Genomic DNA, 23,251 nt, shown 5'->3' with positions numbered 1-23,251 from the left:
ACGCAGTTCGTGCTCGACAGTGGGGCAACGCTAAACTATCTGCCAGTCGCTGAATATCACCGGATGAGTCCCCCGCCCGAACTAATGGAGGCCCATGTGCAGGTGTACACGTGGATGGCTGAAGAGCCACTGACATGCCTGGGAAAGTTCGAAACTGACTTGTCATATGAAGGTCAGACAATACCAGCGTACATCCATGTCATTGAAGGGCCCGAAGCTGACTGCCTACTGAGCCTCGCAACGGCCGAACGTCTAAAACTGGTAGATATCCTATTCAGAGTCACTGACAAACCATCACTCATCAGAAAATTCCCAAAGCTGTTCCAAGGCCTAGGAAAACTGAAGAACTGTCAAATAAAGCTACACATAGATGACCAAGTCACGCCGGTGGCGCAACACCACCGAAAAATACCATTTCATCTACAAGAAGCCGTGGAGAAGGAACTCAGCGACCTGCTAGAAGCAGACATCATCGAGAGAACGGAAGGGCCGACACCGTGGGTCTCCCCGGTCGTGGTAGTCCCAAAGAAAGGAGAAACGAGTCAAGTGCTGTCTGTAGGCGCCTCCCGGTGATTTCTGCTTGCAGAATATCCCGGCTGAGAATGTGAGCTTGGGGGCCTCTGGCTATACATTGATAAGTGCAGGGAAAGTGGTGGGGGTGACTGATAAAACATCGGAAACATTTAGTGGCCCCTCTAATCTTAAGGATAAAATTTTGCAGGAGACAAATCAGACAAAAGCACAGAAAAAGAAGAACCACTCTAAGCAGACTAGCAAAACAGGAAAATTTTGTATTCTGGAGCGTAAACTTAAGACTACTCCTTCCCTCAATTCGTATTTTAAAGTTATCCCTAAGACCTTGATATTAAAACCTAATATACTGAAACTTGGTGAGGGTACAATCTCCGAAGACGAGGGGAGTGGGGAGATTTCGACGACTGAAAGTAAATTGGACTGGTCCTGCCACTTGAGCCCCGATCGATATCAAGCTCTTATGGAGGGGGATTGTCCAACTGAGGTCGTAGAGGAGCTGGCCCTGACGACATCTAACATAGTTCAGTATGAGGCTTTAGGAGGGATTACAAGCGGTTCAGAGAAAGCCGAGGTTTGTGACATCAAGGAAAACCCCTTAGAGATTAATGAGGAAGAGCTAGATAATCCAGATATGCCAGTAATTGCTCTAATAAAAAAGTTAGATTTGGATATGCATAGGGGGTTTGAGATTTCTAAACTAAATCAAGAAAGTATTCAAGCTTCCTGCAGCATTTTAGAGGCCAAATTTAATTAATTAAGTACCCGCACAGAAGTGTTAGAGGCCGAGGCAAAGAAGCTCCATGAGTCTGTTATGGACAATCGTAGAGAGATCAAAGAAATTATGTTGAGAGAAAGGGTGCAGGAAGAGAGAGTGGAGAGGCTTGAGAATATGCAAAGACGCAACAACATAAAAATTATGAAACTGCCAGAAGGGAAAGAGGGGTCAGACATCAAGAAATGTGTGGCACATCTCTTAAAATGTGAACTGGAATTGGAGGATGATGAGGGGATGATCCTAGCAGACATTCAGAGGGTTCATCGGGATCCTTTCAGGTTGAATCCGAACCGTACTAAACCTAGAAAGATCTTAGTAAACTTTTTGACTTATAATTTAAAAGAGAAGATTCTCTCAGTTGCTTTAAAGAAGAAAAACATTTTAGTTGATAGGATAAAAATTGAAGTCAGATCTGACCTGTCTCCTATCACGGCGAACAGACAGTGGGAGTTAGGCAAACGTATCGAGCCTCTTAGAGCCCTTGGAGCCACGGTACAACTCAAATTCCCAGCTTTTATGAAAGTAATGTGGCGTAACAAGATGTATAATTTTCGGGGGGTTGAAGAAGTAGACACATTTATTGTTCAATGTCAGGAGATGGCCCAGCAGGCAGATATGAAGATATAACATAGTTTTAAGACCCAGAACGGGCGGAGTCTAGTATTACATTTTCTTTTAAGCAGTAGGCATGCATATAATGTGTTAATCATTTAGTTGAGCTGTTCGCACCACCACGGTAGGCACTCTCAGAGCCGTGGCCATGGGAAGTTTGGTTGGGTTTTCCACGGGAGGGGGAGGGTTGCAGCGGGTGCAGGGGGTAAGGTGGGGGGTGGGGGGAGGGAGATGGGTGGGGGGAAAAAAAACAAAAGATTTCCTCAGAAGCCTAGTTGTCACCAAGTCTTATGGAACAGCCATCATTAAAAATAATGAGTGGGGTTAATATTAAGGAATTGAAATTTCTGTCATGGAATGTCAACTAAAAAAAAAAAAAAAAAAAGGGTTTCAAGGGTTTAATCTGTCACGCTTCTGATCTCTGCTTGAGGAGCTGATACTGCAATTGATCTGATCCACCCAGAGTTACTCAGGCCATCGGTGACGGCGCAGCAAATTGAGGCCGTTAGGGAGGCCGTACTGCATATTTTTGACACTCTTCCGTGTCCCTTGTCTGTGCCTTCATGACCTCAAGGATTAATGGCTACCTCTCGTCTGATTATTGCCAGCACATCCGTCCTTGGCACCGTCTTTTGGGTTCCGCACAGGAGCTTGCAGCCTGGATGTCCTCCAACTGCCTGAGCCTGAACGGCAGCAAGACAGAGGTGCTCGTGGTGAGGGGGGGGGGGATGGGGGCGTCTATGTCGAATTCAGCATGGTGGCCACCCTGCCTGGGGTTGGCACCGACACCTTGTCAGGAAGCCAAAAATCTTGGTATCTGGTTTGATACTGACCTGACATTTAGGCCTCAGATTAACAGAGTGGTGGGGGTGTGCTTTGGTGTCCTGAAGGGCCTGCGGAAGGTTCTTGTGCTCCTACCCACGGAGGCCCGAAGGACGCTGGTGCATGCCCTGGAACAGCACGATTGGACTATGGCAATCTCCTCTATCTGGGGGCCACAGAAAGGAGCCTTGACCGTCTCCAGGTGTTACAGAACGCCGCGGCCCGCCTGGTCTTGAGGTTGCCTAGGAGATCGTCCTCGAAGGCATCGCTTCGAGCTCTTCATTGGCTGCCGGTGAGGAGTAGAATTGAGTTCAAGGCTCTGTGTACGTGCCACCGCATCATGGGCGGTAAGGCACCGGTGCCATTACAGGACCTTGTTACTTGCTATGAGCCGCCCCGTGCATTGAGATCTGCTTGCTCTGGGTTATTGAAGATCCCCAGAGTGAGAAAGGCTCGCATGGGGGGCAGGTCCTTCAGGTTCCTGGCTGCGAAAAGCTGGAACAAACTCCCGCTGGAACTACGCCTAGAACCTTCAGAGTCTAGATTTAGGGGCAGACTTAAAACTCATCGGTAGACTGGTGCTGTGTCAAGTTGCGAGGGTTCTGCCGCTACCACCCACCATAGCGCGGGGACACGCCGTTGAGCGTAACCAGGCGCTTTATAAATCTGCCTATCATTATTATTAGTGTGCTGCCGACTTCCATTCTGGCTCCGAGACCTGCACCCATAACTTTTTCATCAACCCCAGTGGTAATGCCGCCCTCACCAGAGGGGTATACGGTGCGGACTCCGATATCCAACCCCAAGCCAAATCTATCTCACCCCTGACTGAGGTCGCGCTCCAACTCCTCTGTGCACCCTGTTACTGTACAGCCGTATTCTGAAAATATGCCACCAATACTCCGGTGCCATTGTCAAAGGCTCCATCATCTTTTTCGTTTGGATTCAGACCTGACATCGATAAAGATGGGGATGATTTACCCCCGCATTATTATGATGACAGTTTATATGTGGACGTGCAGGAGGCCAGTTGCTTGATATTTCCACCTTTTACCGATTTGACTTTCTCCTGTTGGCCTCCAACATGAAGCCCTAACTGATACTCTGATAGGTAACTGGTCTAATCCTTGCTTCTACCAACCGATTAACAGGCAGGTGACCAGATGCCACAGACCGGTGCCCTGCAACCCTGATTCTCTGATGCAATATTCTACTCTAGAGAGTCTGGTGGTCCAGACTTTATCCAGCAAGGTGAACCTTATTCTTTCCCTACAACCTCCTCCCCACGCGCTACTCCATTCTCTCCCCCCCTTTCCCCACTAATGTTCTCTTCGGCCAGCCTTACCTTGAGGTCAGTAGACATATTTGCTTACTGGGCTGGTATGCACACATCCTCTGGGACATGGCCAGCAAGATCTTCCCGGCGGTTCTGGAAGACTATAGGCCCCCCCCACTCTAATAATTCAGGATGCAGCCAAATACATAATTTGTGCTGAGCTGGATACTACCAGTTGGATGGGGTGGGCAGTGTTCTTCAGAGTGGTGCTCTGTCGAAATGCATGGATGCAGTCCATGGAGTTTTCCATTGATGTACAGACATCCCTTATGGGTATACCTTTTGATGGATCTTGCCTATTTGACAAAAAAGCTACCTCCGCCTTAGAAGTTTGAATGAGAACTGAGCCACTGCATGCTTTCTAGCCCTCTCAACACCTGCCAGGCAGTTTCCCCACTAGTTTCAGCTTTTCAAAGGCTATTCAAGGAGGTTGGTTAACAGGGATCGCCATGCCCCTATGCCCGGACAGTAGTCACCCCATTCCTTTTGTGTTCCAAAAAGATTATCATACAGGTACCTCGCAGGTACCCTAAGGGCATCAATTTCCCCTTCCCCCTCCCTTGCAGTATCAGCTGCCACGCTGCTCTATTTCTTTGTCCTCAGCGGCGCATTTCCATTCTGTTGGAGGCAGGATCTTACCCTTTCTCCCAGGGTGGCAATCTATCACATCCAACAGATGGGTCCTCAATATGATTCAGTAGGGCTGTGCCCTTTTGTTCCTATCCAGCCCACTGCAGCTTCCTCTCACATCACAGCATATCTCAAAATAATTACTTTCCAGCTTGCTGTAAGAATTGTGAACTCTCCTTTCCAACAAGGCAATCGAGGAGGGTTCCAGACTCTGCGATAGGCATTTGTTGTTGCTCCCGTTGCTTCCTCATAAAGAAGGAGGATGAAGGCTTCCATCCTATTTTAGATCTTTTCCCACAGAATACCTTCCTGTAGAAGAACAGATTCAAAATTCTAGCCCAGGTTCTGTATGCCCTGGATCTGGCAACTGGATCGTTGCCTTGGTCCTGCAGGACATGTATTTTAATTTACCTGTCCTGCAGTCCCAATGATGATACCTTCAGTTCAAGATAGGCCAGGAACATTTTCAATTTGCTGTGCTCACTTTAAGCTGCGTCCCTGGGGTGTTCATGAAAGTGATGGCAGTGATTGCTGCCCATCTTCATTGGTTAGGGAAGTCAGTTTTCCCCTACCTCGCCAATTGGCTCTTGAAGGAGGGTTTGACAGCGTCTCTCGGGGACCACCTCCGGCCGGCAGTGAACCTCCCAACATTGTTGGAATTGTTGATCAACATGCCATAGTCATACCAGACTCCTTGGCTGAAGCGTCCTTTTACAGGAACTATCTTGGACATTGTGCAGTTCAGGGCCTTCCTTCTGTCACAATGAGTCCAAGACATTTGGGCTATTATCCTAATGTTTTAGCCTTGGTACTGGGTCCCGGTGAGAGTGGTTCTGAGGCCTCTTGGTTTGTTAGCCTTTTGACTCCTGTTTGTCGATTGCACCAGGTGGCATATGGAGGCTCTGCAGTGGAATCTACAGTCTCCATGGGGCCAGCACTGGGGAAACCTGTTGCATTCCATGCAGGTCTCAGAGAAGACTGCAAGAGATCTGCAGTGGTGGCTCTTTGACCAAAACTGGAGCAGTAGGAGACTGCACTCCGTCCCTCACCCAAAGCAGAGAGTGGTGACTGATGCAGCATCACTGGGTACAGGATGGCACCGGGGGGGGGGGGGGGTGTAGATCAGAGGACTCTAATCTCCATTGCTACATATCAATCTATTGAAGTTGTGAGCTATTTATATGGCATTCAAGGCTTCCTACTGTCCATTAAGGGGAAGCTGGTGCAGGGTCCTAGGGACAACACCACTGCCATGTTGTACTGCTAGAAGCAGGGCGTAGTGCGTTCCTGGGTCCTGTGCCAAGAGGTGCTGCACATCTGGAGTTGGCTGGAGTGTCAGGGCATATCCCTGATAACGCACTATCTGGCTGGATCTTTAAACATCCTGGTGTATCACAAATGGCAGTTGAACCCCAAGGTATCACAGGGCATCTTTTGACCACGGGATGATTCCTGCTGGATATATTTTCCGCTATTGAGAGCCCGCAGTGTCAAAATATCTGAACATTGGAGTTCCCAAGAAAGCTCTCTAGGAGAGGCATTCTGGCTAAAGTGGAGCAAGAGACACCTGTGCACATTTCCACCTCTGCCTCTTGTTTTCTGAGCTCTGTACAACTGCCTGCCTTTTCTGTACAAACTGGTGCTGAGGACCCAGCCGGCTTTCTTGCCGAAAGTTGTTACTCATTTTCACTTTATGCAGTCAATCACTCTTCCTGCATTTTTTGCCCCACCTCGAATCCCTTCTCGAAGGAAGAGGAGATACTCCATAGGTTGGATCCCAAGAAAGCTTTAAGCTTTTACATTGATCGCACCAATGACCATCAAGTGGGCGATGAGCTTTTTCTGGGCTTTGCTGGAGCAAAGAGCCAAGGCAGTGCAGAAAAGTACTTTGTTGCGGTGGATGGTCCTATGCATTAAGATCAGTTATTCATTGGCCAAAAAGCAGCCCACATAAGGTTTAGAGCCCATTCCACCAGGACTAAGACTACCACCACTGTGGTTTTACTCTGAATGTGTGTCGTGTACATCTGTCATGCCATGCGCCTCAGTTCACACATTCATAAAAAAAGTCTTCCTTTACAGCCAATTCCAACTGGAAAAGCATTTTGCCCATTCGTTCCTCCAGGCCTCTTCTTTGTGTGAGCCCCCTCCACAGACCCTCCAACTTTGGGAGGTAGTGTTTTGGTATCTTTTGTAAAGGTGAAGTATCTGCAGTTAAAGTATCCATAGGAAGTAAAAGTTGCTTATCTTCAGTAATGCTCTTTCTAATGGGTACCCGATCTAACCACATATTCCTCATTAACCTCCCACCTCCCCTTTCTGTGGTCTCTTTTTACCATCCAAAAATCTCTCAAAATAGAGTAGTACAGACCGTTTGTTTGTGCTCTAAGTCCAAGGTCGCTGACGGAGTTAAGCAAGAAACTGACATTGAAGGCATAGGGTTGGCACTTGTATGCAGGTCTGTTCCATAACTTTCAGGGAGGGACAAATCTAAAGTGGTGCTGCACAGTGCAGCTTAGTGACGCACAGGTACCCTGCTTAGAAAATTTCCAGATACAGGCTGGCACCTGGAGATATCCTAAAGGTGAAAAATCTGCAGTTTGAGTATCCACCAGGATAAAGTGTTACTAAAGGTAAAGAACTTGCTCTTTTCTGATCGTAGGCCGGATCCTAATCTCTGTGTGCTAGTCTTTGGGTACAATTGAAATTGGTTCTATGTGATTGATGATGACTGTGTGGGTCTCTCAAATAGTATAGACTGCAGCATATGCAATATTCTAAAGCGTTTGTGCTGCTTCACGTGAACCATTGTGCATTATATCCAAGGGTCAATTTGGAAAGAAAGTTCCATTTAAACATAACTGGCTCTTTGTTGCCCACTGCATAGACTTCTGGGTACTCTGAATTGCTCGCCCAGTCTTCTACAGCCAAGGCCCATGCGATGACAAGTCCTAGGTAGATCACTGGAATATTGCGATTGTCTCAATGCAAATATGTACTTGTTTGGAAGGGTCTGCAGAGGTGCTGCTTTCTTGACATACTTGTATCTCTAGCTCTGCAGTCCTCTCCTTAAGTTGCATCCACTGAAGTAACAAGCATTTACAATGCAATAGGTCTCGCAATGACATTGTTTTGAGCTATTGGCATTGAAAATGTTTTTCGTGAAGCATTAATCCAGTAATGTTTTCAAAGTGTTCCATCCTCCCAAATCGGGGGCCATTGCATCTTCAAGAACAATCACAGAGAAGAGGGACAACCACAGAAAGGAACGAGCAAATTGCCCATTCATATGGGTGAGCGATCCGCTGTTGAGAACCCTTTCAGTCAGGCGAAGACAGGTTCCAGACACCAATCCACCCACCTAGCGGGTCACACACAAGCATCTTAGAAATGAGACCCTGTCCATAAAGACCATTATACTTAAACACCACTTCCAAAGGGCCTTGTCAGTATCTCATCGAAACAAAGCTGTTCATTCTACAAATAATACATGCACTAGTGTAAGACTGGCTGCATTTAAAAACACTCTCTAAATTTGTAGCGAGGGCACTCTACATAGAAACCCAGGTCGCCATTTTTAGGTCGAGCAATTTATTGCTCGAAACCTATTACATGTGACCTGACTCTCTTGAACAAGCCGGATTTCCTACAATGCATGTTGTGTACTGGAGGGTAAAAGCTTCCCCAGGCGCGCGGTTGGCCTCACTCACACCCCATATGCCTGCTCCCCAGCCCCCCACACCTCGCACCAGACTCCCCCGCCGCTCGCCATATGCTCGTTCCCTCCCACTGGCAGCCTGCGGCCACTGATCACAGTAAAGGCTTTGATCTATCTCACACCCCTCTCCCACTCCCTCCTCCCACTTGCTCCTACTGACCATGTAAAGGGGACGACACTGGAACAATGGCTGCCTCTCCAGGAATGGCCTTCTGTCGACCCCTTCTTAGATCCTCCAGACATGGCTGAGGCAGCTTCTTCCTGCAGTTTGTTCTTTGGGCGAGGGTATTCCTGGGTGTGGCAGAGCTGCATGCAGTTTAGGTCCATACACACCACAACTTCGCCTTGCTTTGTTGTATTTTTGCATTGTTAATGTTCACATTTGTTCGCAATTCGCCATGTGCCTTTCGTTTCTGTCTCACTCTCTCCTGACGCTTCACTGTCTTGGCCTCTCCACTCTTCCTCTGTTTCCGTCTCACTCTCTCCTGCCCCTTCACTGTCTTGGCCTCTCCCTTCTTCCTCTATTTCTGTCTCACTCTCTCCTGTCCCTTCACTGTCTTGGCCTCTCCACTCTTCCTCTATTTCTGTTTCACTCTCTCCTGCCTTCACTGTCTTGGCCTCTCCACTCTTCCTCAGTTTCCGCCTCACTCTCTCCTGCCCCTTCACTGTCTTGGCCTCTCCACTCTTCCTCTATTTCTGTCTCACTCTCCCCTGCCCCTTCCCTGTCTTGGCCTCTCCACTCTTCCTCTGTTTCTGTCTCACTCTCTCCTGCCCCTTCACTGTCTTTGCCTCTCCACTTTTTCTCTATTTCTGTTTCACTCTCTCCTGCCCTTCCCTGTCTTGGCCTCTCCACTCTTCCTCTATTTCTGTCTCACTCTCTCCTGCCCCTTCACTGACGTGGCCTCTCCACTCTTCCTCTGTTTCTGTCTCACTCTCTCCTGACCCTTCACTGTCTTGGCCTCTCCACTCTTCCTCTATTTCTGTCTCACTCTCTCCTGCTCCTTCCCTGTCTTGGCCTCTCCACTCTTCCTCTGTTTCCGTCTCACTCTCTCCTGCCCCTTCACTGTCTTGGCCTCTCCACTCGTCCTCTATTTCTGTCTCACTCTCTCCTGCCCCTTGACTGTCTTGGCCTCTCCACTCTTCCTCTATTTCTGTCTCACTCTCTCCTGCCCCTTCACTGTCTTGGCCTCTCCACTCTTCCTCTATTTCTGTCTCACTCTCTCCTGCCCCTTCCCTGTCTTGGCCTCTCCACTCTTCCTCTATTTCTGTCTCACTCTCTCCTGCCCCTTAACTGTCTTGGCCTCTCCACTCTTCCTCTATTTCTGTCTCACTCTCTCCTGCCCCTTCCCTGTCTTGGCCTCTCCACTCTTCCTCTGTTTCCGTCTCACTCTCTCCTGCCCCTTCACTGTCTTGGCCTCTCCACTCGTCCTCTATTTCTGTCTCACTCTCTCCTGCCCCTTGACTGTCTTGGCCTCTCCACTCTTCCTCTATTTCTGTCTCACTCTCTCCTGCCGCTTCACTCTCTTGGCCTCTCCACTCTTCCTCTATTTCTGTCTCACTCTCTCCTGCCCCTTCACTGTCTTGGCCTCTCCACTCTTCCTCTATTTTTGTTTCACTCTCTCCTGCCCCTTCACTGTCTTTGCCTCTCCACTTTTTCTCTATTTCTGTTTCACTCTCTCCTGCCCTTCCCTGTCTTGGCCTCTCCACTCTTCCTCTATTTCTGTCTCACTCTCTCCTGCCCCTTCACTGACGTGGCCTCTCCACTCTTCCTCTGTTTCTGTCTCACTCTCTCCTGACCCTTCACTGTCTTGGCCTCTCCACTCTTCCTCTATTTCTGTCTCACTCTCTCCTGCCCCTTCCCTGTCTTGGCCTCTCCACTCTTCCTCTGTTTCCGTCTCACTCTCTCCTGCCCCTTCACTGTCTTGGCCTCTCCACTCGTCCTCTATTTCTGTCTCACTCTCTCCTGCCCCTTGACTGTCTTGGCCTCTCCACTCTTCCTCTATTTCTGTCTCACTCTCTCCTGCCCCTTCACTGTCTTGGCCTCTCCACTCTTCCTCTATTTCTGCCTCACTCTCTCCTGCCCCTTCCCTGTCTTGGCCTCTCCACTCTTCCTCACTCTCTCCTGCCGCTTCACTCTCTTGGCTCTCCACTCTTCCTCTATTTCTGTCTCACTTTCTCCTGCCCCTTCACTGTCTTGGCCTCTCCACTCTTCCTCTGTTTCCGTCTCACTCTCTCCTGCCCCTTCACTGTCTTGGCCTCTCCACTCTTCCTCTATTTCTGTCTCACTCTCTCCTGCCCCTTCACTGTCTTGGCCTCTCCACTCTTCCTCAGTTTCGGCCTCACTCTTTCCTGCCCCTTAAATGTTCACATTTGTTCGCAATTCGCCATGTGCCTTTCGTTTCTGTCTCACTCTCTCCTGCCCCTTCACTGTCTTGGCCTCTCCACTCGTCCTCTATTTCTGTCTCACTCTCTCCTGCCCCTTGACTGTCTTGGCCTCTCCACTCTTCCTCTATTTCTGTCTCACTCTCTCCTGCCCCTTCACTGTCTTGGCCTCTCCACTCTTCCTCTATTTCTGTCTCACTCTCTCCTGCCCCTTCCCTGTCTTGGCCTCTCCACTCTTCCTCTATTTCTGTCTCACTCTCTCCTGCCCCTTAACTGTCTTGGCCTCTCCACTCTTCCTCTATTTCTGTCTCACTCTCTCCTGCCCCTTCCCTGTCTTGGCCTCTCCACTCGTCCTCTATTTCTGTCTCACTCTCTCCTGCCCCTTGACTGTCTTGGCCTCTCCACTCTTCCTCTGTTTCTGTCTCACTCTCTCCTGCCCCTTCACTGTCTTTGCCTCTCCACTTTTTCTCTATTTCTGTTTCACTCTCTCCTGCCCTTCCCTGTCTTGGCCTCTCCACTCTTCCTCTATTTCTGTCTCACTCTCTCCTGCCCCTTCCCTGTCTTGGCCTCTCCACTCTTCCTCTGTTTCCGTCTCACTCTCTCCTGCCCCTTCACTGTCTTGGCCTCTCCACTCGTCCTCTATTTCTGTCTCACTCTCTCCTGCCCCTTGACTGTCTTGGCCTCACCACTCTTCCTCTATTTCTGTCTCACTTTCTCCTGCCCCTTCACTGTCTTGGCCTCTCCACTCTTCCTCTATTTCTGTCTCACTCTCTCCTGCCCCTTCACTGTCTTGACCTCTCCACTCTTCCTCTATTTCTGTCTCACTCTCTCCTGCCGCTTCACTCTCTTGGCCTCTCCACTCTTCCTCTATTTCTGTCTCACTCTCTCCTGCCCCTTCACTGTCTTGGCCTCTCCACTCTTCCTCTATTTTTGTCTCACTCTCTCCTGCCCCTTCACTGTCTTTGCCTCTCCACTTTTTCTCTATTTCTGTTTCACTCTCTCCTGCCCTTCCCTGTCTTGGCCTCTCCACTCTTCCTCTATTTCTGTCTCACTCTCTCCTGCCCCTTCACTGACGTGGCCTCTCCACTCTTCCTCTGTTTCTGTCTCACTCTCTCCTGACCCTTCACTGTCTTGGCCTCTCCACTCTTCCTCTATTTCTGTCTCACTCTCTCCTGCTCCTTCCCTGTCTTGGCCTCTCCACTCTTCCTCTGTTTCCGTCTCACTCTCTCCTGCCCCTTCACTGTCTTGGCCTCTCCACTCGTCCTCTATTTCTGTCTCACTCTCTCCTGCCCCTTGACTGTCTTGGCCTCTCCACTCTTCCTCTATTTCTGTCTCACTCTCTCCTGCCCCTTCACTGTCTTGGCCTCTCCACTCTTCCTCTATTTCTGTCTCACTCTCTCCTGCCCCTTCCCTGTCTTGGCCTCTCCACTCTTCCTCTATTTCTGTCTCACTCTCTCCTGCCGCTTCACTCTCTTGGCTCTCCACTCTTCCTCTATTTCTGTCTCACTTTCTCCTGCCCCTTCACTGTCTTGGCCTCTCCACTCTTCCTCTGTTTCCGTCTCACTCTCTCCTGCCCCTTCACTGTCTTGGCCTCTCCACTCTTCATCTATTTCTGTCTCACTCTCTCCTGCCCCTTCACTGTCTTGGCCTCTCCACTCTTCCTCAGTTTCGGCCTCACTCTTTCCTGCCCCTTTAATGTTCACATTTGTTCGCAATTCGCCATGTGCCTTTCGTTTCTGTCTCACTCTCTCCTGACGCTTCACTGTCTTGGCCTCTCCACTCTTCCTCAGTTTCTGCCTCCCTCTCTCCTGCCCCTTCACTGTCTTGGCCTCTCCACTCTTCCTCAGTTTCTGCCTCCCTCTCTCCTGCCCCTTCACTGTCTTGGCCTCTCCACTCTTCCACTATTTCTGTCTCACTCTCTCCTGCCCCTTCACTGTCTTGACCTCTCCACTCTTCCTCTATTTCTGTCTCACTCTCTCCTGCCGCTTCACTCTCTTGGCTCTCCACTCTTCCTCTATTTCTGTCTCACTTTCTCCTGCCCCTTCACTGTCTTGGCCTCTCCACTCTTCCTCTGTTTTCGTCTCACTCTCTCCTGCCCCTTCACTGTCTTGGCCTCTCCACTATTCCTCAGTTTCTGCCTCACTCTCTCCTGCCCCTTCACTGTCTTGGCCTCTCCACTCTTCCTCAGTTTCGGCCTCACTCTTTCCTGCCCCTTTACTGTCTTGTCCTCTCCACTCTTCCTCTATTTCCCTCTCACTCTCTCCTGCCCCTTCACTGTCTTGCTTTTGTTTATTGTATTTGCAAAAAATCTAATATCTTGGTCTATTCCTTTTCAATAATCAGGCATTTTTATTTGCTAGGTGTTTGTTTGTGATGGGTTTATTTATAGGCACTTTCTATCTAACTATCGCCCTCACTCTATCTATCTATTGCCCTCACTCTATCTACCTATCACCCTCACTCTATCTATCGCACTCACTCAGCACCACCACTCAGGGGCACCACAGCATCAATCTGTGCAACCATTCAACTACAACTGGTTCAAATATGTTCTCTCAATGTCTCAAACTTTATTACAAATGTCACAAAAAGATGTTAATATTTCACTTCTGTTCTTGGATTTCCGTCACAATAAAATACACTTAACACAATCTTCACAAAAGTTATTTACAAAAGTTTAAGTTATTGCTATTATAAATTACAATAACTTTTATTTAAGTATTAATTATTTAAAAAAATTAATAGCCATTGTTATTTGTAATAGCAATACATCTAAGTCACGTAAATACAACACATATTGCATTACAAATGCTATAGGTGTCACATTTGCAAAAGTTATAACTATTTTGCCATTGTAAATCACAAAGCTATTAATTTAGCTATTTTCAAAACCAACACAGAAATAAAAAAAATTGTCATTTACAATACCAATAGCTAAAAATGTCCTAATGCGAGACCTATTGCATTGCAAATGCTTGGTTTTTTTGCCGTTTTATATAGCGCAAACTCGACCCAAAGGTATCGGAGCGCTTTCAGTTCCATTACAGACAGACACATTCATTTCAGGCATGGAGAGATTAAGTGATTGCCTAGAATCACAGGATGTGTTAGCATCCCGCCAGACTCGAACATTTTGGCGGGCATTCTTCAAATTCACTTGTCTACCATTTTGTATTTAATACATGGGGTTTAACATATTCCCTTATTTTAAGCACTTCAGGGAACATGTTCAGTCAACTAGTACAAAAGTAGTATTGTGGCTGCCCTTAATCCTGACAGAAATGGCTCCTTTACCAAGCTAACAATCTTATCAAATGCAATATTCCTGATTCATTTGACCGCCTGTTCGCTACTTACACAGATCGCCCCATGAGTCAACCTAATGTCCGATGCCCATTGTTGATCTTGTTACGGATGCCATATGTGGCATGGAATCTTCCGGGTCGCATACAAAACAATTCCCTGACTGAAAATACTCTGTGAATTGTCTATGAGTAGGAGACACTGTTAATGTGTAAGGTGACCTAGGATTGGAGTTTTGGGGACATTTGAGCCAATCATAGTGCGCTACACGGAATTTGAGAGTGCTGATTGGCTGTGGAATCTGCACTAGTCTTTGTACGAGCCCGCCTCTTTTTGGTCGATGGTTGCCGACCCCTTTGGCGCAAGTTTGACTGTCTGGGGGGTCAGTCTGAGGTGAGTCAGTCACAGAGCGATTAGAGGAGACAGGCTAGGTAGTTCGTAGTTGCAAGTTGCAGCTTTCTATTATGAGAGGAGAGGGGAAAGTAGGCGACCGCGCGGGCAAGGTCCCCAGAAGGTGAGATTGAGCGATGATTGACCGTGTTTTGGCATCAGTGGTGCAATTTGGAAGCATTTACTCCGGGAACCCCAAAATTAGTGGGTCAGGTATGGTAGAGTAATGGGGTTGGAGTCAGGAGGGCTGTAGCTTGACAAACTGATTTGGATTGTCAACTTTTACATTTATGTACGGACTTGCTCGATTATTTAATTGTCACAAAGAGGCTACAGTTTCATTTTAAAATATATTATGAAGTTAATCACTTTCTGTACCGCGGACACCAAAAGGTAGTTATCCCCCTGAAATGGGCATCCAATCTCCTCCAAAATGCGCCCTTATTCTAAAGTGAATGCGTGCCATGCACGTTGTGCCTGCCGCCCTTCCTCCATTTGGGACGGCCCATCTGGACTGGAGCCTTTGCTCCACAGCTTGTTTAGATAACACGCCTACGACAGCCGTGAAGCAAACGATCCAGTCCGGATTGGCCGTCCTAAAAGGCAAAAGGCTGCGGCTACAAAATCTCATTTCCTATGGCAGGCCACTGTTTAGCATAAACGGTGATGCAAGCCAATGGAAATGAGGGGCGGGGCTTCAAGCCCCCTTCTGAAATATGCTATCTCACAATATCTCTCGCTGAGCGAGCAGCGCTTTGCGCTGCAATGCCAGTTGAGACCTACAAAGGACTTGTTTGGTACAGGCTCATAATAACCTGCCTTCGTCCTGGATAATGTAATGCATTAGCACTCCAGTTACATATTGAGTCTTTTAATGCCAGTAAACCATTGTTGGTGTTTGATGCTTTTTAGTTCTGGCCTAGAGGCAGCTCTAATTGTATCACAATCTTATGTTTCCCAATAAATATAGAATATATACATGAACAGGAACTCGCCAGACGCCCACGGCGCCACCAATTATTAGTTCAAACTGGAAAAATGACGAAGAGTGGAGCCCGATTCTGATGCCAAAACAAAGGTGTCTTTATTAGTGCAAATTAATGCTCAGCATGCCGCCATGACGCGTTTCGACTGTATCCAAAGTCTTGATCACATGATTACATACATACATACATACATACAGGGCTTTCAGTCAGCGCTTTTCATCGTTTTTCCTGAAAAAGTATATTTAGATTTTGCTTTCCTTTACTATTTATCTCTTCAAAATCCTTGGTACACTGCTACCTTGCAGCTAGGTTCACATTCTGCAAGTCCAAGCAATAGTTAAAAAGAAGAAATTCCCCAAGTCCTCTATTCAAATTGCTCTGTTTGGTATAATTCGGAGTTATCGTCGAAAAACATTTGTCTTCTGGAGCCTTTGTATGCAGCAACACCGGTGATATCAAGTCTTTTATCTCACCATTTGGCATGAAGTTGGATACATATTTTTCTGCGAGATAACACAATAACATGGCCCCAGGCACTTAAAAACTTTGACACTGATGTATTGGGCAATCCGCCGAGAGACTGTGGCTTATGTGTTTTCTGATCAGTTATACAAAGCATATCCTCGAGGCAACTTCCTCCAAACAATTCTAGCCCTTGACATTTCACCTTTTCCGGGGCGATCGCAGGTTTGTATTTGATTCTGTGGTGTCCTGTGGCACTAGAATATCAGGCGTAGGAGCATTGTGCATCAGACTTGTTTTAAAAGAAGCTGTATATGTTTTGAACCAATCTGTGGTGTCACTCTGCCGTTGGGTTATTCTTGCTAATGTATAAAAACGCGGATCTTCTTTTCAGCGGTTACCTGCAGCAGCAGTGGAGTTGAAAGGCTGTTTAAAACCCACAATTGTTACGCAGATCCTTGCTGTAAGCCCTTCAAAAACGTGTTTACTGTGCCCTCCTGTGTGAGTCACTAGCGTTATGATAGTACCATAGTGTTAACATTTCCAAACTTGGTATGCCATTTCTAATGGTATAAACGCCCCATAATAACTAGTTTATCATTGTATTATGCATTTCATAGTTCTTGTAGTATATAGAAGAAATAGAAATTGGTACTGAGAGCAATACAGTTTATTGCATTGGACAGTGTACTCTAAGGCACATTGCACGGCCCTCGATGTATACCTTCATGAGAGAGCCGATGGAACCAAAACTATGAATTTGATTTGCATATTTATTTAATTTATTTTTTTAGCGTTTTATAGAGCGCGCACCAGACCCGTGAGGGTATCAGAGCGCTTTACAGTTGTAACAGGTGGGATACAAGGACATAGGGGGGAAAAAAGTCAAGGGATAGGGACATGTGGACACAGCATATGGTAAAACAAACAATCATAGGTTTACAACACGCTTCCAACAAAAGCCTTTTGTTTCGCCACTCCCTAGGGTATGAAGGGGTTGAGTTACTCTCTGTATGATGCAATCAGCTTATCCCCAGTTGTGGCATAAAAAATAACATTGTTGCGGGTTACACAATAAGTATTAAAGCAGTCTCCTTGAACCATACAGTTTGCAGAGAAAGTCTCTTGCTCCCCGTATTGCGGGGAGCTACTATAAGCAACAAGTCACCAATCATGTAATTCAGATCCTATTCCTATAACAGGAGGTAAATGTCTAGCTTCCTGGACATCGTAAACACTGCCCATTACTCACAGGGCCAAATTTGGCCAATTTTCTGGAGCATAAAGCACCTGCAACTGGCAAATAGTGCCATATTGAGCAGGATGCACAGTTGCCGCAATCTGTGTCTGATGCATCATGCCCCATTATTTGTGTAGATTATGTCCAAGTGCCCGTGATTTTCACACGATATGTAATATTCTTCTCTCATAGATGTCTGTAAAAACTGAAATGTTCTAGCAAGCTGAATTGAAGGTATCCATTTGAACATTGACTCCCAAGATTTGTGGAATAACATTCCACTCTCTGGTAATTTTAGCTATTCCGAATGAAAGCAGAATAGTTCCTAGAATGCGATGTACACTTTTGAGAACCTCTCAGCTGTTGTCCTAGATTTACATTTTATGCAACTTTAAAACCTGCCGCTCTGCAACCCCTGGTGGTCCTAAAGATCCTATTGGTTTTCAATCAATTGTGATCTTTTTCATTGAAGTGAAAGGGTCATTGTCTAAGTACTTGAAAGACACCCCAGCAGTAAGAATAGAGGTCTGTTGCAAAAGGCTGTGTTTCTTGTGTTTGCTCTTGCCAACTTCAGAGGGTTTGCGGCATCTGGCATATTTCGCCCAACTGAAACCAGCTGTGGAATTTTGATCCAGCTGCTAAGTCCCCGGGTTTTAGTGGTGGTATGTCCTGCATGAGGCTCTGGTATGAATGGGATGGGGAATTTGCTTTGTGACTTAGCTGATGTGTTCAGATTTTGTGCCTGCCTTATTGGGGCCACAGAGCATTGGAGGTAACAGTGAAGGCTGTCCTATTCCTGTACATGTCATTAAAAATCACAAATGAGAGATGATCCCAGGGGACTGTGTCAGCCCCATCTCATATTCTTGTCTTTCTTTTTTCAACCCTAGACCACTGTGTCCACTACTACGACCTGCGCAACACGAAGCAACCAATCATGGTGTTCAAAGGCCATCGCAAGGCAGTCTCCTATGCAAAATTTGTCAACGGCGAAGAAATAGTTTCAGCGTGAGTAGTTTGTGTTGATTGTATGTTTGGGCGTCGTAAACATGCATTGGGCTCAGCAAGAATAAGATTGTCAAGTGAAAACTGAAAATCATCAGTGCCAAGACGTTTGTAATTCATAAGTATCCCATTGCAAACATTTCAGCCTGTTTCAGTTCCTAAATCCAGCCAGTCACAAGTCCAAAGTGTCTTCAAATCAACTATAGGATTGGGTTAATATACTCATTTACTTGTAAGGTTTTACTTGTATAACTTCACAAAAGCATATAGGTGGCCGAGCCACATAATGAACTAACTTAAAACATACTCCACTGACGGGAACGTTGCTTCAAACCTGTATAATGGGCTGTGGAATACCAGTGTGTAGAGCTGTCTGCTCCGCCACAGCCTTTCACCCCAGTGGAACACCATGAATGGCAGTGTTGTTTGACAGACATTCATACACATAATATATACAGAGCTCACTGACAAGATCAGGCATATTTTACTTCCCACACTGACCCCCACAATTTATTATTAAATAATGTGTTGGCTGTTATCATGGGATGATGACCTGTAGCTTGTACTTTTTTTGCATTAATACTACATGCCAATATGCCAATAAAGTGTTTCATTAAAGACAAAATAATGCATTGGAAAAACCACACTTCACTGACCGAAACACAGTGGCACCAGACCTGTTTCCGGTTGCCTAGAATCCTATTTTATTTAATGCGATTTTATCTAGCGCAAACTTTACCCGAAGGTGTCAGAGCGCTTTACATAAGAACCAGTTTTAATACATAAGAAGTAGGATTACGTGCGTTACATAAAAGATACAAGCAGAAAAAATTGCAAATGTACAAGTTGTAAAGTCACACCAGGAAGAGAGTCACTCAAGGAAGCGATACAAATGGATAAACTCTAAGCGTCACATAGGAATGGTAGAGAGTACAATGGTCTACAGCATATACTAGTGATTAGAGTTATCTCTATGTACATATATATACAAATAGTAGAATTGGGTGGGAGTAGGGAGGGTGGGAGGGATACTGGGGTATGGAAAAAAGGCAAATCAGAAACATTTGTGGATCGTCAAGGGGGAAACGAGGGAGAAGGGTAAAGGCCGAGGGAACGGACAAGATGGTGGGCCAAGGTCAGGAGAAAGAAGCGGCCGAGGGCAGCAGAAAAATGGCAGCCAGGACAAAAGAAAAAGAAGGCCATGAATAAAGGAGCAGAGCAGAGGGGGCAGCCACAGGAGCAAGGAGGGAAAGGGATTGGGGGACCACCAAAACAGGTCAGTAAGATGGGCAAGCGCTGGGCAGCAGAGTCGCCGAGGATGTTCAAAGGCACAGTCTCTGGGTCGTAAGGGCAGCAGTGCCCCTCAGGCTGCACTCCAAATGTCTGTGGAAGTCCGCGTGGGTGCCAGAGACGCAGTCCAGGAAGGCGTGCACTCCCAGGTTAAGACAGCAAAGAAAAGCCCGGGGCATCACGCTGAAATGTCAAGATTCTCCCCGAAACTGCACCCCTGTACCTGGCAATACGGAAAGGCAACAGCAGCGGAGTGGCTGTAAGATGAAGCGTCCTCATATCGCCTCACGGTTATTTGGCATCCCTGTGTTGAGGGCGAGACGGCTGGAAGTGCAAGTAGCAGAAGGTGGGCCTCAGGCAGTGTTAACGTCCGGCTCTGGCGGGACCTCGGGGCCCAGGCTCCATGGAGGGAGCCCCGCGCTCCTCGGCACCAGATTCGCCTTAGCTCCGGCCACAAGGCTCTCATGGCAGCAGCTGCGATCGCCGATCCCCGTCCGAGGCTGCGCCTTCGTGGCCCCGTAGTGGTTGCTGCTGCAAAGGCAGGCAAAGTTCCATGAACTCTTGGTGGAGAAGACACTTCACTGGGTTTTGTAATATGTTTCAGGCATAGCTTTATAATGTCGATGGATAAATAGAGGCAGGGCCGGCGCTAGGCATGGGCAGTGTGGGCAGCTGCCCAGGGCCTGGCACTCTGCCTGCCAGGATGGGGCCCCCCACAATGGCAATTAACACCCCACCAGTCCCCGTGTATGTCTGCCGATCAGAGCGAAAGAAATGCTTCACAAACGGGCTCATGGGAGGGGGCCCCCCCTCCTGGGGCCTCTAAGGGATGGTGTGGGAAGGCCTAGGGGAGGGTACACCTCTCAGGCAGCCAGTTCAGAGACTCGGCAGGGCGCCAATTGTCAGCACTTTAGCCCACACAGGTTTAACTCATCCCCCAAGCAATTCTCACACCTTCAGTTCGAAATGGGCTGTACAAGAGTTGCTTGGGGTGGCTGAGAAGAGGAGCTGCGGCCCAAGTGGAGTCTGCACAAAGCAGCTTCCCCGAAATTAGAAGGTGTCACTTATGTAGATTTCAGGGGCCTCCCACATTCCCTTTTGCCCAGGGCCCCGAAAATCCTAGGACCGGCCCTGAATAGAGGTACTTTGCTCGGTTAATACTGCTGAGGGAGTAGTGAATGCGCGAGAACAATACTGCACTGAGCAGCGCTATACAATCTAAGAGGCGCTGTTTTTATCGGGGCCCTTTGAGTTTCCCCTGCCACCTTTCTGAGCGCCCCTCTAAGCCCTCGGGTGAGAGGTACGCCGTAAAACGCGCTCCAAATCCACACAGGGAGACCCACTGCCACTGCCAGCCAAGCGGAAGAATGTTTTGGAAGGTTCTCCCAGTCTAAAAAAAAAAGTGCCAAGGAGTCCTCAGATTGTGAAAGTGCATTATGCAAATGCTGATTGGATAACTCCAGTTCAGTCATATTTGGGTGCAAATGCTTTTTGTAAACGTAGTTTCACGTTGAAACATCTGTGTGGAGATAGTTGTTTGTGGGACTTTGGTAGTAGGTATTTTGAGACCTTTTTTGAAGTTTACAAATTAGTTGCCAGTGTATGTTTGTTTATTTGCGCCCCTGGGGCCTCTCGCAAATGAGTGCTGCTGCAGATGTGTTTTTTTTCTCCCACTTTACTGTCTGCCACTTATTGTCGTATTCTACTGTCTGCCACTTATTGTCGTGTGGAGCTGACCGCGGGAGCCGGCTGAGCATGAACACCTGGTGTCGCAAAGCGTTAGTTTTTTCGCAACTGCTGCTGGGAGGTTACAGTTTGTGCGAATGCTTCAATGTGTATCCTGTTCAGATCTTGGAAACTGCTGATACGTGTAGATTTCAAAAAGGGGGTGGTGATGGACAGAGTATCCGAGTTAATCAGAACACTCCTACCCAGTCAACAGATCAGGGCTTGATCCATCACCGTTTTTTAGCTCACTGCACCATCCCAGTTCAGAACCTGGCTATATGCAAATTAGTCTGTCCCTGGCCCAGTGCATCATGGGAACAGGGCAGACCAAACTACCAAGCCAATTCTTCACTGGAAAGGAAACAAGCTTCCGGGGACCGGTTTCTGGCATTACAGCCGTCTTCGGCCCGGCTTGCTTGAATCCTGATGGTGCAGTGAGCAAGGGACTCATGTCTGAGCATACCCTTCCACACTCAAGGTGGCCAAAATAATTTCAAAAGGGGGTGGTGATGGACAGAGTATCCGAGTTAATCAGAACACTCCTACCCAGTCAACAGATCAGGGCTTGATCCATCACCGTTTTTTAGCTCACTGCACCATCCCAGTTCAGAACCTGGCTATATGCAAATTAGTCTGTCCCTGGCCCAGTGCATCATGGGAACAGGGCAGACCAAACTACCAAGCCAATTCTTCACTGGAAAGGAAACAAGCTTCCGGGGACCGGTTTCTGGCATTACAGCCGTCTTCGGCCCGGCTTGCTTGAATCCTGATGGTGCAGTGAGCAAGGGACTCATGTCTGAGCATACCCTTCCACACTCAAGGTGGCCAAAATAATTTCAAAAAGGGGGTGGTGATGGACAGAGTATCCGAGTTAATCAGAACACTCCTACCCAGTCAACAGATCAGGGCTTGATCCATCACCGTTTTGTAAATAATTTTGTCCACCCTAAGCGTGGAAGGGTATACTCAGATGTGAGTCCCTTGCTCATTGCACCATCAGGATTCAAGCAAGCCGGGCCGAAGACGCCTGAAATGGCAGAAACCGGTCCCCGGAAGCTTGTTTCCTTCCCAGTGTAACAATTGGCTTTTGTAGTCTGGTCTGCCCTGTTCCCATGATGCACTGGGCCAGGGACAGACTAATTTGCATACAGCCAGGTTCTGAAACTGGGATGGTGCAATGAGCTAAAAAACGGTGTTGGATCTAGCCCTGATCTCTTGACTGGGTGAGAGTACTCTGCTTAATTCAGAGACTCTGTCCATCACCACCCCTTGTTGTAAATAATTTTGTCCACCCTAAGCGTGGAAGGGTATACTCAGATGTGAGTCCCTTGCTCATTGCACCATCAGGATTCAAGCAAGCCGGGCCGAAGACGCCTGAAATGGCAGGAACCGGTCCCCGGAAGCTTGTTTCCTTCCCAGTGTAAGAATTGGCTTTTGTAGTCTGGTCTGCCCTGTTCCCATGATGCACTGGGCCAGGGACAGACTAATTTGCATACAGCCAGGTTCTGAAACTGGGATGGTGCAATGAGCTAAAAAACGGTGTTGGATCTAGCCCTGATCTCTTGACTGGGTGAGAGTACTCTGCTTAATTCAGAGACTCTGTCCATCACCACCCCTTGTTGTAAATAATTTTGTCCACCCTAAGCGTGGAAGGGTATACTCAGATGTGAGTCCCTTGCTCATTGCACCATCAGGATTCAAGCAAGCCGGGCCGAAGACGCCTGAAATGGCAGAAACCGGTCCCCGGAAGCTTGTTTCCTTCCCAGTGTAAGAATTGGCTTTTGTAGTCTGGTCTGCCCTGTTCCCATGATGCACTGGGCCAGGGACAGACTAATTTGCATACAGCCAGGTTCTGAAACTGGGATGGTGCAATGAGCTAAAAAACGGTGTTGGATCTAGCCCTGATCTCTTGACTGGGTGAGAGTACTCTGCTTAATTCAGAGACTCTGTCCATCACCACCCCTTGTTGTAAATAATTTAGTCCACCCTAAGCGTGGAAGGGTATACTCAGATGTGAGTCCCTTGCTCATTGCACCAT

The 23,251-nt window shown here is 47.6% G+C and overlaps 1 protein-coding gene across 1 annotated transcript in view; it reads left to right on the top strand.

Annotated features, from left to right (window-relative positions):
- Positions 1 to 23,251, top strand: part of COP1 (COP1 E3 ubiquitin ligase) — a 922,999-nt gene that overhangs the window by 649,287 nt on the left and 250,461 nt on the right. Inside the window, exon 16 of the mRNA XM_078642019.1 lies at positions 18,081 to 18,198. Within this exon, the coding sequence (XP_078498145.1) occupies positions 18,081 to 18,198 (118 nt within the window). The remainder of the gene's footprint in view (positions 1 to 18,080; positions 18,199 to 23,251) is intronic.

The sequence above is a fragment of the Lissotriton helveticus genome, chromosome 1_1, assembly GCF_964261635.1.
Source record: "Lissotriton helveticus chromosome 1_1, aLisHel1.1, whole genome shotgun sequence".
In the NCBI taxonomy this organism is placed as follows: Eukaryota; Metazoa; Chordata; class Amphibia; order Caudata; family Salamandridae; genus Lissotriton; species Lissotriton helveticus.
Note: the sequence above shows the minus strand (reverse complement) of the source record. Positions and strands in the feature narration are given on the sequence as shown.